Below are 15,703 nucleotides of genomic sequence, written 5' to 3' on the forward strand. Positions count from 1 at the left end.
CATTGAATACTTTCAGTAGTTTCCTCCTTCCGCACCAGCACGTGCCACCCACAAAGGATTTTAGAGGTGCTCCCGAATGGGACATCAACACAATCGGAGTGGCTACCCACCTGTAAAATGAGCTTTGCTCCATGAGAGTGAGGGAAAGATGTTTGCATAGGAAACATTATCAAGCCCCGAAGCCTGCTGGGAATAGTGGGAACAGAACCTTAAAAGCTGGGGGTAAGTTCAATAGACAGAAGGAGACGGTTTCGCATGACACGCAGTTGACATAGACACGTATGTTGCTTGTTCCTGAGATAATGAAAAGACAAGTTTGGATTAACAGGAGTCACAGTTGTGAATTACTGGGAAAAAAGACAGGGCGTTTTAGGGCCAGATTATAGAAAGCCTTCAGTTGCATGCTGAGGAGTTAAACCTAACTCTCTATTTAAACATCTTTACCCTAAATGGCTATAGGATAGGAGAAACCAAATGTCTCAGAATGAGTGATTTTGCACCTTAGAAGACTAAGATAAACTGATGATGAACGATCATCAGACAAAGATGATTGTTCATCAGATGATGAACAGTATCGTGAGACAAAGAAGCATGGAACAGACTGACGAATCTCAGAGGGAAGGTGGGGGTGGATGGGTGGGAAGAGGTTAATAACCGAAGAACTTACATGCATCTATGCACAACCCATGGACACAGGCAATAGTGTGGTGAAGGCCTGAGGCGGGGGCCGTGGTGGGGTAGAAGGGGTCAAGGGAGAAAATAAGGGGGCATCTGTAATACTTTCAACAATAAAGGTAAATTTTTTTAAAAAAAGAAATACAGAATTTTGGGTGATTAAAAAAAAAAAAAAGAAGACAGAACACACAGTAACTTATGAACTGGGCAGAAGGGGTGGGGATGGGATAGTTACAGTCAACCGAGCTTGCTTACCAAGTACTGGCTACCCCTGTTCACAAGGGCTTAATTGTAGAGAAGTCAGAGAAACAAGGCCATACTTAGACCAAAATATACTTAACTAAGCAGTGGCATACATTTTTGTACCCTTTGGGAAACTAAAAAAAAAAAAAAAGCTTTTCCTTGACTCCTGGATATATAAGTGCATAATTTTTTAAGGTATCTGTTCCCCTCCGTTTATTGGGATCTACTTCTTTCAGTACTACCTATAGAATTAAAAACATTCATTAAATAAAACTAATTGGAAAACAAAGCAGTTAAAATTCGAATGTTTTCTTTGTTGTCCCAGTCTTTGGGTGAATAACTGACTGAATGTGTTATGTAGCTGGAACCTCTGCCCTGTCTTAGGCACCTTTCTTTCGTAAGTAGAATCCACCAGGGATAAACCATTAAAGCAAATGCAAACCAATTACCCACTTTCTTTAATCTGATTTAATGGGCTGCCCTTGCCCAGTCTCCAATATTCTTGCCCTTGCTCACGCCCCATTAGTCATCACGTCCAAATTGTATCGCTAATCCTGTGGTACAGTAATGACCTTGTTACCTGCTTGATCTCAGTTTTCTTAACATGACCAAAAAGCAAACGGAAGTGCTACCAAATTCCACCTAGAATACCATGCTGCTGAAACCCAATTCTACTGCTCGTGATAGAAAAAAGAGGCAAGCAGATCTGTTTTCATTATATTTTTAGGGAGTGTCATGTCCTTGCAACATGTTTTCATCAGCATTGTGCCTGTTTTAATATCCTTGTTTATTAATGTAATGTAAAAACAGTTATTAACTTGATGCTAAAAAAGGATCACTTTAGTAAAAAAGTAAAATTTAGGCTGGCATGATTTTTATATACTGCAGTCTTTCTTTACACTTAAAGGAAAAAAATTTTAATCCAAGCTTCAGTCACTATCATGGTATAGCCTAAAAAATCATACAACGTACACACTTTAGTTTTCAAATCAGGCTCTAAAAAAGCACTTTTAATCTAAATTCTGTTTCTCCATTCCTGTAGAGTTCTGTAGAGGGCCATGGTAGTCTGCTGTGTTAATATTGGTCCCTGGAATCAGGTGATCATCTTCCCCTTCAACCAAGTAATCCCACTTATCGAAATCTTTCTTAAGTCCTGTAAAATATAAATGTGAATAAACATTCAGCTTTTGAGTGTTAACAGTTGAGTGCCACGAGGTGGCATCAGAGCATCGCAAATTGCATAATCTGGAGCCTGGTCAGGGAGAAGGTAGCCAGGGCCCAGTGGCTGCCTCAGAGGCTGCATTTGAATGAGCACAGGTGCATTTTTCTCAGCACAGAAGTCTGTCCCAGTCTTACCAAGAAGACTGTCAGCCTTAACAGGTACCCTTACTGTTTGATATTTAGTACGCCATGCAGCAAAATTAAATTTCTCAAATTTTGGTTTTGAAACTGATTTAACTGCTATGTTTAATTGTAAACCACTGGAAACTGTTAAGATGAGACTGGTGGTGTATTAAGATAGACAGTTTTGTCTGGAGGATCATTCGTTTTATGGAATGAAAGAATATTAGTTTCTTACCTAAATGCTTTTGCAAGAATGCTAATGAAGCTTTGTTGGTAAGGTCAATAGCTACATTTGAATCTATTTTTCCTTTTAATGTGAATATATATCCAACTATTTTTCCCGTTGCAAAAGTGAAATCAGCAAAATTCTGATGGACCGAACCCCTGAAAGATAAATGAGACATTTACAAATTACATTGTTTGGTAAAATTATATTTGCAGTTAGGGTACAGGAAAGACACTGGCCTGGTTGACTCTTTTTTTTTAAGATTTTAAAAATTGATTTTTAGAGAGGGAGAAACATTGATCGGCTGCCTCCTGCACATCGCTTACCTGGGATCAAACTGGCAACCTTTTGGTGCCCTGGACAACACCTAACCAGCTGAGCCACACTGGCCAGGGCCTGGTGGACTTATTTACCGAAAACCGAGGAAATAAGACTTACTGATTTAATCTCCTTATATATGAATTTGAGGGTCACAGACTGTTCATTTAGGAATCCTAGAGTATATACAGTATTTGTCTTCCCTTCTAGATAGACAATACAGAGATTCCTATTTTGCTTGGCATTTTGTCTTTAAAAGAAATGACTCCAGCTTTTTAAGGGACTAGAATACTTCCAATCTCAGTAGATGAGATGTGTCATATGTTGAACTCAGAGCCAAAAGCCACCACCACTTACTTGATGTCTAGCTGAGGCTAATCAGAACACTGTGGATGTAAGCCTTGGATTAAGTAGATTAGAAAGACACTTTTTCTTGTATTATTTAAAGTGTAAGCACCTTACAAATACCACTATGCTGCATTTAAATTCACCAACAGCCTACCATCAAATGGAATGGCCTTTTTTATTACACATTTTCTATTTCCTCTGGGACATTTGACACTTGATTTCATTGCATTTTTTTCTCTTTGTCTCCTTGACATTGCGCCTGCCCCTCTTTCCCTGTACTCTCTTCTTTCCTGGCTCTTTGCCTAAAATGCAGGCATTTCTCAAGGTTCTGTTCTTTTCTCACTCTGCGGTCTCTTCTACTCCAAAGGTTTCGTCTAGAGAACATGCAAAGTCTATGCATTTCCTATTTGTGGCCGGACATCTCTACCCGGATTCCCCAGTCTCAAGCTTAGAAATACCAAGGTTAAAACACATTTTTTCAGCCCTACTTGGTACAATTCTTTTTTTTTTTTCCTTTCAGTTTGCTGCTGCTTATAAGCAAACCATGTATCCTCTTGGCTACCTCTCCTCCAACCAGAGCCACCTGGCACCCGCTCACTCCTCCCCACATTCCAGTCAAAACCTGAGAGTGGGACTCGGAAAGAAGGGAGGTGCGGGTCGGGGGCCGCAGAAGCCTGGATGCTACCCGCGGTAGAGGAGGGGCCCAGGAGAAGGAGAGGGTGGCGGCAGGAGGGACGGAGCAGTCTAAAGGATGGGGGAAGCAGGAAAGAGCAGGGCTGAGTACCCTGGGGAGGAGATATGGGGTCCGCACCAATGGCACCAATGTCGAATGGATCCAAGAGAAAGGCTGAGACTGCGGGTTAGGCTGCTGGGCTTCTTCCAGCCTCAGCAGGGCCCTGGCGGCCGCTCAGGAAGCTAACCCGCAGGAGTCAAGAACAAATGGAAGGAAGGACATGCACTATTCAATATGAGCTATTCTTTCAAGGTTTCTAGCAGAGAAGGGAAGAAAAAGAGAGCCTAGAAAGGGAGTAGGGTGGAAGACAGGTTAGGACTCCTGTACTATTTCTCTGTTAGATATAGACTTGCACCTACAAATACGCTACAAAGTCCTTGCCTTCTCTAGAGACCTTTCCTCGCCGTCTGTCTAAACTCTCTCGATCCTCCAAGACCCAGCTCTACTCCCGTCTCTTCCAAGCAACCTTTCCTGACCATCTCAGTTGGAAAAGAGCCCTCCATTCTCTGATTCCTAAGTGTTTACCACGTGTACCAGGTATTTCCTTCCTGCGTCTCTTTTCTCCCTGGAAATCAACCAGGTTTCAGATAACATCCCATTGTGAGTTCAACACCGTACTGGGGTTTCTTTTCCACATCCATGAGATAAGCCTACTGCCAACACTCAAGAGGACCCTATTATAATCTGGGATATTTCCCTCTACCCGAGCCCCCAAAATGTGTAAGCCTGCTCTTGTGTTTACACAAAAGTGGCATGGACCCCGGCGCAAATTTTAACGATCAGTATATGAGCTACATGTAGTAACACCACTCAAACATTTTAAAGGGAGTAAGTCTAAATGCACTCAGAACCTGAGGTTTTTCTAACGTTCTCGCTTATCGAAAGTCTACACAACAAGTTTAACAACCCTTTCATGGCTGATATCTGTTGCGGTTTATCCAAGTTTCAAGTTTCTGTTTCAGAAGATGAAATAAGTCGGTTGCTATTACCTGATTGTGATCATTTTTCTTTCTCTACCAGGTACATAGCATTTTTTCATTTTTATGATGTTAGAAGGATATTGGAACCGTTCGGAGTTGATAAAAAAGAGGGGCTGAGAGAACTTGGAATATATGCCCTCATCCAGGGGCATCATCCACGCATCCAGGGCAATACCGCATCTGCAGGTGGTTGAGACGACAAAAGAAGGCAGGTCACACACTGGCCAACACACCGGGCTTCCTGATAGAGCCACAATTGACGGACACACACCACACAGGTCTAGGGTGGGCCATCTCACTGGTATTATTCTTCGCATGAGAAGGGGGTGTGATTAGCTTTATAAGGTCGCAGATGTGGGATTACAGAATCATTTCTTCTAGGAGGCATTTAGGAATTGAGACCTTTAGAATGACACACAATCTTTGAAATTTTCATTCACTTTTTATATTACTTTCAAAATAATTTTCGAAAAGTAATTTCTTCAAAATTGTGGGTGTCTGAAAAAAATTCAATGGATGCACTATTGCTCCTATGTTTCTGGACCTGGATATTCCATAGTCTATTTATTATACCTTTTTTTTTGGAGCAACAATTGTACCCATTGCTTTATATTTTTATTTTTTATCCTGACCTGAGGATATTTTTTCCGAGGATTTCTTTTCAGAGAGGGTGGAAGGGAGAGAGAGAGAAACATCGATGTGAGAGAGACACACTGACCGGTTGCCTCCCGCACATGCCCTGACTGGGGCCAGGGATCGAGCCTGCAACGGAGGTGCGTGCCCTTGGCCGGAACTGAACCAGGGACCCTTCAGTCCTCGGGCCGACGCTCTAACCACTGAGCCAAACCGGCCAGGGCTGGACCCATTGCTTTATATTTACAGGTGCTTTACTTGGAAAAGTGGACATTGAAGAAAAATATATGGGGCATATCACTTGAAAATAGAACTTTCTTTTTTTTTTAATCTTCACCCAAGGATATGGTTTTATTGATTTTAGAGAGAGAAAGGAAGGGAGAGAGAGAGGAGGGCGGGGGGCATGGAGGGAGGGAGGGAGAGAGAGAGAGAGAAACATCAGTGTGAAAAACAGAAACAGGGATCGGTTGCCTCCCTGACCCTGTGGTTCAGCTGGTTGGAGTGTCAACCCGGACACCAAAAGGTTTTGGGTTTGATTCCCGGTCAGGGCACATATCTAGGTTGAGGGTTCTATCCTTGTTTGGGGCGCATATGGGAGGCAATCCACCTATATTTCTCTCTCACATCAATGTTTCTCTCTCTCTCTCTCCCCTCTTCTCTCTAAACATATCCTTGGGTGAGAATTCAAAAACAAAGTCAGTTTATCCTATGTTTCTTGACCTTTTTGGACACTGTTTTATGTGCTAAATAGACTGAAGAAGACTCGCCTTATAGTGAAACAGATTTTAAGAAATGTGAGATGAAGTTTCACAAGTGATCCTCCCCTTTCTATGGGGTGGGATCTTCATGACCTCATCGGTCTGGGATGAAGTGGTTCAAGAAAGAAAATATTTCCTCAAGTTAGAAGACTGGAGTCTGGTCCTGACTCCACCCAATAAATTCAGACCTCACTCCAAATTAAAGATGAAAAAAATTAATTACAAATACCCTACCTATTGGGGAAGTCTAGACTATAAGATGGCAACATTATTATCACAATCTTTATGTCACAGATAAAACGTGTATATATAAAGGAACATTCCAAGTAAAATGTTAAGCCCTCAAACAGAAATAAGACTGATGAGGGAAAACGTATGGGGGAGGGGAGAGTTTTTCACATGGGTTATCACTCCCCCTCTTCCAATAAATGACTGTTTTCTCTCTTTGCCTCATTCTCTTACCTGAATCTTGGGTCATCATGAAGAGCCTGAATAACTGTGGCCCCACCAAAAGAGTGTCCGATTATTGCTATTTTAGCTCTATCGATAGAGTCCTGTGTGAAAAAGCATGATATGAATCCATAACTATCTCGCAGGCCGTTAGAAGAACAGAGTAAATGATTTTGTGAATCATACAATTTGTATTCAATTCATGGGCACAGTTAAGTACCTTGATTTCTTATAAAAGAAATGCACACACACATACAAACATACACACACACAGCACACACACAAATACGTATGTACAAATGCATCCACACATATATATGTTAAGCTTGCGTAAAAGTTCAGAAGGGAACTTGATGGCCTTCCTAGTCACCCACACTTGAAACACGGTCAGTGCCGGCTTCTTCCTCTCCCCAGTTCATACGAATCAGTTTGTTCATTTTACGAGGATTTATTGTAGCTCCTTTTCAGTGAGCTCACAGTCGACTGGGGAAGAAAGAGATACAGGTGCATGACGCAAATAGGATGGAGTGGTAGCAAGGACGAGATGTGATACACAGCTAACCCAGTCCCCTGCTGGGCAGTGGGTCCGAGAAAGCTTCTCTTGGAGGAGGCGACGCCTGACTTGAATTGAAAATTAAGCAGCACGTAGTCGGGATGGGGGGTGAGTCAGGCCAGGGCGGGTGAGCACGAACAAAGGCTGTACGCTTGGTCTGACATTCTTCCCCCCCCAACGTTTTGTCTAAAACTTCTGAACCAACTTTCCAGGACCAAGCTCAAAAACATGCAGAAGCCATCCAAGAAATTACAGCACTTCTCCTGGAGGCATGAAGTTGAGCCACGGAAACTGCCACTTTCCTAGACTGACTTCATACAGAGTTCAGCCTGATGCAAGGGCCTTGCTGTGACACTTCACCTGCGCTTTTTTTGCAGCCGTCGGTCACGCTGTACCTTGTATTACAGCAGAAAAGTAGACAATAGAGAACAATAAAGAATGAAGGGGAAGGCCAAGGGGAAAGGGCTTTTTTACCTCACCTGCAGCTGTTTCATGTCGAAGTCTAAATCTAATACGTTCGTCGCTGGCTTTCTGGAAAGCATCACATCGAGAGCTTGGGAACACTCCTTTGCTCTCTGCCGCACCTGACACGATAATCAGAAGGGAATGACAAAGTGAGAAGCTGTAATACTTAAAGTTTGCGTAGAGCTTGCACGTCGGTACAACAGTCAGTTGCTTACCAAATGGACATGTGTGAGCAGTGAGTGGTTAGCAAACAACCCAGCATCGTGAGGCAGGCACCGGCCTGGCAGGGTCCCCATCCCGGCTCTGTTGCTTACCCACAGTGTGGCCTCGGATGACTTACTTAACCTCCCTGATTACTATATATTGCTGCTACCTCCGTGAAATGTGTGATTAAATGCAAGAACGTATGTAAAGCACCCACAGGGTGGAAGCCAGTGCGCTTGATTTTATTTAATTTCCCCAACAGCCCTGTGGGAAAGACACTGTTATTACCCATTATTTTATAACAGAGAAAACATGGAAGCAAAACAGGGACAGTAAGTTGCCTTCGCCAAGATCGCCCCACTGCCAAGTGACTGCGCCAGGATTCAAACGGAGGGAATAGGATTCTAAGGCCTGAACTCTTTTGGTGGTGGTTGTTAATCCCCACAATGAAGATAATTTTTCCACTGATTTTCGGAGAGTGTGGAAGGGAGGGATGGAGGGAAAGAGTGGGCAGGCCAACGCTCTAACCATTGAGCCACGTAGGCCAGGGCTAAGGTCTAGACTCTTAATGCAATCCTATACCCACTCTCTGAAAAGTAGTCTTCCTTATGGCACTGTGAATTTACCTTGAGATTTTATTTTATTTATTTATTTATTTATTTTAACATATCTTTATTGACTTCAGAGAGAGGAAAGGAGAGGGAGAGAGAGAGAAACATCAATGATGAGAGAGTCATTGATCGGCTGCAGCCTGCAACCCGGGCATGTGCCCTGACCGGGAATCGAACCCTGATCGCTTGGATCCTAGGTCGACGCTCAACCGCTGAGCCACGCCCGGCTGGGCTACCTTGAGATTTTAAAATGAGAAGTTCTAATGCGAAAGAATTCTGTATATTCACGGTCACCTCCCAGAACTGTTGCACGTCTCGGATTTCACGCGGGCCCACACATTTCATTAGGGGGGTTTTCCTACTCAGAGCGCCTGCCCACAGATCTGCGGGGAGTGGGCAGTAGGAGCGGGACGGGAGGGGCACAGCCTGCCGGGTGGGAAACTACATCAGCAGGTGCCATCCTGTTGCCTGTGGGTTTTAGCCCCCACGCCACCTGTCCTGGCCTCGGGGTACCTGCTCATTTCGTAGCGACACCTCTTCTTTCTCCCCTTGCGGTGGAGTTTTGAGGTAGAGCCAGGACTTGTTCCCCGTTTCTGCAGCAGACTGGTCATTGAAATAGTACGTGGCGGAGGCAGAGCCGTCTCTACAACACAAGCGGAATCGATTACTTGCACTTCCCCATCTCACCCGGGCTCCCCCCGCACCCTGCACTCAGCCTCGCTCTGACCTTCCTGGCTTCCCTTTCTTCCTCCCCGCTACATTTTTTTAAAATCAAGAGGCCCCCAAGGGACTGCTATGAAAAAGACATCTTTGTGAGCAAACATCTTTGAGTAAACTAAACCCGTTCTATCTTCACAGTTCCCAGAGGCCACACTGAAAACGCTCCTGGAATCAAATTCAGTGACGTCACTTACTAGCTGTGTGGCTTGGGGCGGGTTACCCTTTGTCGGCTTCATCTTCCTCCCCCTGGAAGCAGTGACAATGGTAACAATCACGCAGGGCTCTTTCGAGCATTAAATGTCGGTGTGCGAACAGGACACACAGTAAGCCCTCTAGACGTGCTAGCTGCTTTTGCAATTCTGGACCATCTAACTCAGTCTCCCTTTTTTTCCTCATGGTGTAATCATAGTTGACAATCCAACTTTTTTTATAAACCTTTAGGAAAGTTAGAGCCCAGCTACATACCAGATGCCATACCTGTGCTCTACAGTAGCAACGATAAACCCATGAGATGCCAGGTCATTGCCAATCGCAGAATAGATTGTCCTTCAAAACAAAAAGAGGGAAGCATTCAACTGCCAGTCATGATTACAAGGTGGGGTCCACTCATAAACCTGGGCACGTGGAGGCTGTTACACCCAGTAGGAGTGCCCTGGGGTAAAGCAGAGAGCTGTGATTCTCAAAGGGGGGCAGTTTTGCCTTTAGGCAAACTTTGAAATTATCCAGTCCAAAGCATCAGTAGTAGCAAGACTGAGAATCCCTGGTGTGATAATTATAAATATTGCCTTTGAGAGCTCTGAGTTTTAATCGTGGCTCTTGCCACTTACCAGTTACACGATTTTAGGTAATGACATTACTGCATTTTTGTCCTCACCTGTAAATTGGGGTGATAAAGGCTTTGCTGTAGGAGAGCTGTAAGGTTTTAATAAGACAATGGGTACAGGAAGGCAGTACTGCGTGGTGCTTAAGAGAACAGAACCTGCAGTCTGACCAGTATTCGAATCCTGGTCCCACCACTTATTAGCTGTCTACCTTGGATAAGTCACCTATCTTACTCTATCTTGGGTTTCTTTTATCTGTAGAAGGGTGATGCTGTAACAGTATGGCACCTAGTGGGATTATTGTAAGGATTAAGTAAGTTAATAAATTTCCAGTGCTTATAATCATGTCTAAAACAAGGTCATTACCGACCATGTCAGCTGTTGTTTAAAAGATTGGACAGAGTGAGATGTTTAAAAAATCATGTGCAAAGCCATTGCCTTTGTAATCCCCCTCCAGGTCTTCATTCTGCAAAGTCTTCTCATATCATGTATTCAGTAGAAAACGTCCATAAAGAGTAAAAAGGAGGTAGGTAGGAACTACATCATCTACTCTTGAAGATGCAGGACCTACTCAGTAAGGGACAGTAATCTAGTACAGGGGTCAGCAAACCAGAGAGTATATGTCCAGTTCTGTGGGCCATAGGAAACTCTGCTGTCACATGGAAGTAGCCACAGACAATGTGGAAAATGCATGAGCATGACCATGTTCCAGCATAACTTTATTGATGGAAACAGGCAGCAGGCTGGATTTGGCCCTGGGAGTCTAATTTCCCAACCACTGGTCTGGTGGACATCAAAAAGCTAGCTAGACCACAATTAAAGAACTGGAAATAATTTCTCATTGCAGATGCTACCCAACTTTTTTTTAGCTAAAAGCCACCTTTTATTTTCTGAAAGTTGTATAATCCTCTGAGGTGGAGGGAGGGGAGGCAGATGAGAAAAGGTAAGAAGGAAGTGGAAAGGGTGTGGTGATTATGAAAATATGCCGCTCAGATATCATGCTATGGAGGCTATAGTTGCCTGAAGACCTCACCCCTCTCGATCCGTTGATGAACAGTTTGGGTCAAGCACTCCCTCCGGTTGCCCTGGCCAAATCTTGCAGTCTGAGACTCTTCATACCTAATCGTCCTCAGTTTCTCACCTTGTTTCCAGTGTCCACCCCGCGTCACCGTCTGAAGGCTCTCCCCACCTTTTTCTGACCCTCCCCCTCTATCCTTCACAGGCAGTTCCCACAATAAATGCCTTTCACAGCTAGTCCAATCTTGGTGTCTATTTCTCAGAGGCCCTGAACTAACACGGTGGATGATCTTGAGAGTGTAAATATTATAATACAGAAGGACAACAGCCAAAAATACCACATCCTCTCTCCTCTGTTGTGAGGTCAGTCTCTGGGAGCTGGTAGGAGAAAAAGACAGGGCTGGGACTGATCAATAGACCACAGCCAACTCCTGAGGAACCCCAACTCCTCCAGGACAGGGACCGGCATGACACTCCAAAATCTGCTATTCTTTTTTGCGGAGCAGGAAATACATTCAGTCACTGATCCCTGAAGGCTGAAACTGTTCAGCCTCTCAAACTTTACCTGAATGCTCCAAGACCATGAGATAAAACAATGAGTGGATATTTTTCATCAGTCTTCACTGGGGCATTCCAGCTTGCAGGAGTCGTCACTGAACCTAGACAACAATGGAAGATTATAAATAAGGTTTTTACTTGAATGTTGCTGGTTAATTTAACTTATATCTCCTTAGTATAAAGTCTTCACCCATGCAATTTATATTTTTATGCATTCATAGTAAATTCATTAAGAAATCACCTACTGGATACCCACCAACCGAGTATCTGAACCATGTGTTTTTTTCCTAAGACCACAGGATCATTAACTTTCCGTTCTCCTTGCCATTTCTGAGCTTAAGGTGAGACATTTTCCTACTTACAGGTATATTCAGGAAGGCTATTCCTTACTAGCAGTACCAGGTTTGGGCAAAACTTCAAAGGGAATGTTCTGAAAGCAAACTAAACCTTGGGGACATGACACTGAAAGCCAAAATCTTTGAATAGCAGACGCCTCTCATTCTAGCTGGGTCACGATCAAGAGAAAGGTGGAGAGACAATTGACTTCATACTCAGACGTGGCTTTGGACACAGCTCTGCCACTCACTAGCTATTGATCTTGGGCAAGGTAAGAGAACTGTCGGGCCCGGCCGGGTGTAGCTCAGTGGTTGAGCGTCGACCTAGGATCCAGGTGATCGGGTTCGATTCCCTGTCAGGGCACATGCCCGGGTTGCAGGCTCGATCAATGACTCCTCATCATTGATGTTTCTATCTCTCTCTCCCTCTCCTTTCCTCTCTCTGAAATCAATAAAGATATATTAAAAAAAAGAGAGAGAACTGTCTGAGCTTCAGATTCATTTTCTGTGAAAGGAAGGAAAGGATAACTAACTCATCCGGGTTTTGTGAGAATTATATTTAAGTAAGTAACATATGTAAAGCACCTTTGCAGTCACATAGTAAGGGGCATAGAAATGGAAGCTACTGCCTTCCCTTCCTTCACTTCTCATTTGTTATTGTCATTATTTTTATCAATTATTTGTGTTTCATTTTCTCATCTATAAAATGGAGATGTGATCATGAGGATTGAATGTAACGACTGCTATGAAACTGATTTATGTGTTATTCAAGCACCATAACGACATGTAGTTTTTAAGAAAACTCCAAGGAGATTTTTTAAATAAATGCCAAAAGCTGTGGGTAGTTTGAGGGGGAAATCTGAAGACATAGTGAACACCAGGCCAACAGTAGTGTTTAGTAAAACAGATAAGGAAGGAAAAGTCTATATTCGTGAAATGTAGACAAATTAAGTAATGAATGCATATCAGGTTGTCTTCAGGAAGGGCTGGTCCCTTGGGGGTGAGTGATGGGAATGAGAGTAGAGCCTCCTCAGGTACGGCAAGTAGGAAATTAGCATTCACTCCCTTGTTTTGGATTTGGTGGCTGCTACTTTCTTTCTGGTTTTGCCCAACTTTAGAAAGTACTATAGCATAGAGCAGAGGGGATAGTATTCACATCAGCCCAGCTGTGGCTCTTACCACATTATTGCTCCCCCACAATATGTAAGAAGAAAAACTAAAGACCAGCCATTGAAACATGTTCGAACCAGTCTAAGAGTCTGATATGTTCGTTCCCTCCACCCATCCACCCCTCATATTCAAAATGGAAATGGAAGGTATTTCCATTTTATCTCACCTGGGTTTTGTGAGAATTATATTCAGGTAGGTAATATATGTAAAGCACCTATGCAGTCACATAGTAAGGGGCATAGAAATGGAAGATACTGTCTTCCCTTCCTTCACTTCTCATTTGTTATTGTCAGTGAGAACCCTTGATTCCCCTGACAGTTACCTGGCCTTCGGCCTTTTAAGAAATATGTACTTTCTTTTTCATCTTAGTAGAAGTTTAGATGGGTGAAAATCTACTTTGGTTCTTAACTGCCTGAAACTCTTGCTGTTTTCAAGACTTTCTTATATCCTAGAGCGTACGAAGCAGGATCAGCAGAAATCTTACCAAAAAGTAAGCTCAAAATGTTGCCCATAATCCAGTGTGTTCCAAGAAATTTGCTAAGTCCAAAAAAATATTCTTTGTTTGGAATCCAAATGGTGTCGGGGTGATCATTATCTTGGGATGGATAATACAGACGCAAGAAGGTGCTCTGTAGAGGGAAGAAATTAATGTACTTTTAGTCAAGTTGCTTCTCAGATTCCAACAGCTATTTTAGGAGGGATCCAAATACTTCTGTTGTGCACGGAGAGGCCCAGAGAACTTTTTTTTTTTTTTAAATATATCTTTATTGATTTCAGAGAGAGGAAAGGAGAGGGAGAGAGAGATAGAAACATCAATGATGAGAGAGTCATTGATCGAGCCCGCAACCCAGGCATGTGCCCTGACCGGGAGTTGAACCCTGATCGCCTGGATCCTAGGTCAACACTCAACCGCTGAGCCACGGCCGGCCGGGCTCCAGAGAACTTTTTAAGCTGCTGTCATGACTGAATGCAGTTGAAAGAGAGGAGAAACAGAAGAACAAGCTTTCTCAGTGAAAAGAAAGGGAGCTTGGTTTCAGCCGTTAAGGAAGGAGAAAATAGAGTTTATAGTTAAGTTAACCAGATGACATCAATGAATTGGGGAATGACTTAACTAGAAAAGAAGGCTTCCCATGAAACAGAACAAATGGCGAAATGAGTCATTCTCAGGTAAGGGCATGGTCAAGTTTCAAACCCTCTAGGGAGCCATAGCAACTGTCAATATTACAATACAAGGGTAAGTGGTATTAAAGCATCACCTTATTAGTATATTTAGACATCAAATCTGTACAGCCGACGGAATAAGGTCCACTTCCTTTGGGGATTGTAGTTTGGCCAAAGATTGCAGCAGCCATCAGAGCTTGTATTTTATTGACCCGTGCTGAAAAACAGGTGAATGTTATCTCACTTGTCATCCATTGCACCCCAGACTTTATTATGCAAAGAAATTCCAAGGGAATCAAGTTCTTACCCATAGCATCTGGCCTCCTTCATTTCTTTACTAACTAGCAAAATACACCAGTAATTATTGTGAGCCTGCTGTATGCAAAGTACTGTGTGAGGAAAAAGATGGGGTGACATAGCCCTTCTCCCAAGAAACTTAGGACGATCGCCTCCTTGACCTCACCTTCTGCCCAATGCAGAGCACATTAAAGCCCACTTCCCAAATCTGTTTTTCCTAAACACGAAACTTATCTCATTCCTGATTTGCACTTACAACTTCCCATTGCTTATCCCCACCGGATGTCCTTCCCATAGGAACATCAAAGCCAATGGCCCAAAATGAAACTAAATGACCATCCCCCAACTTCCCCTCCTCATCCTCCAACCAGAAACCTGGGGATCATCTTACTCTCCTACCTCTTTCTCACCAACTCCCTATATCCAACCAAGTCTCAATTTCGAACATTTGTTTTTACCTTAGGGTTCTCTCTCCAATATACCCTTGACCCTCTGGTTCAACTGTCTCACTCTTACCCTCACTGTCTCTTGACCAGATAGTTGCCATCCCTCCTAACTGTTCTACTCAGCTTGGAATTTAGCCTTTTCAAATGCATAGTTCGCCCAGCTCCTGGAATGACTTAAAACACAAAGCTCACCAGGCAATTCTTTGTAAAATCCTTCAGTGGCTTCCTATGGCCACGTGGTTTTTCTTGAAGGGGGAATGTACTGGAATCTTTTTGGAAGGCAGTTTGTAGATGGTATTTAAATCTACAGATCTCTTCCTAAGGGACTTCCATTCCCACCTGGGGCACAAATGTGGCCTATCCTCCCAGTGTTCTGGGGTTAAAACGTGTTCATAGGCACACAAGTTAAACCCCCAAGTCCTGGGCACTGTAAGAGAGACCCTCCAGGATCCGGAGGGTCCACTGCACTCTCCTTTACCCCTTTATCTCCTTTCCGTGTGCTCCAGGGCTCCTAAGCCACTCGCTGGGCTGCCTGATGCCTCTGCACCTTCGTGTTATTCCCTGTTTGAAATCCCTGTAGCAAAGTCTTATTCAACCGTCAACATCCGGATCAGAGGTCAGGCCTTCTCTGAAGCCT

The 15,703-nt window shown here is 43.5% G+C and overlaps 1 protein-coding gene across 4 annotated transcripts in view; it reads right to left on the reverse strand.

Moving 5' to 3' along the window:
* Positions 1-1,894: 1,894 nt before the first annotated feature.
* The window catches only part of PLA2G7 (phospholipase A2 group VII), a 36,857-nt gene continuing 23,048 nt past the window's right edge, over positions 1,895-15,703 (reverse strand). For all 4 annotated transcript variants that reach the window (XM_081139722.1, XM_081139725.1, XM_081139724.1 and 1 more), the window contains 10 exons: positions 14,419-14,540; positions 13,647-13,791; positions 11,665-11,758; positions 9,739-9,807; positions 9,055-9,184; positions 7,741-7,845; positions 6,721-6,812; positions 4,877-5,047; positions 2,498-2,646; positions 1,895-2,071 (listed from right to left, as the gene is read on the reverse strand). In XM_081139722.1, coding sequence (XP_080995848.1) covers positions 1,929-2,071; positions 2,498-2,646; positions 4,877-5,047; positions 6,721-6,812; positions 7,741-7,845; positions 9,055-9,184; positions 9,739-9,807; positions 11,665-11,758; positions 13,647-13,791; positions 14,419-14,540 — 1,220 coding nt within the window. In that variant the 3' untranslated portion in view covers positions 1,895-1,928. The remainder of the gene's footprint in view (positions 2,072-2,497; positions 2,647-4,876; positions 5,048-6,720; positions 6,813-7,740; positions 7,846-9,054; positions 9,185-9,738; positions 9,808-11,664; positions 11,759-13,646; positions 13,792-14,418; positions 14,541-15,703) is intronic.

Source organism: Miniopterus schreibersii, assembly GCF_964146895.1.
Source record: "Miniopterus schreibersii genome assembly, chromosome: 6".
Taxonomy (NCBI): domain Eukaryota; kingdom Metazoa; phylum Chordata; class Mammalia; order Chiroptera; family Miniopteridae; genus Miniopterus; species Miniopterus schreibersii.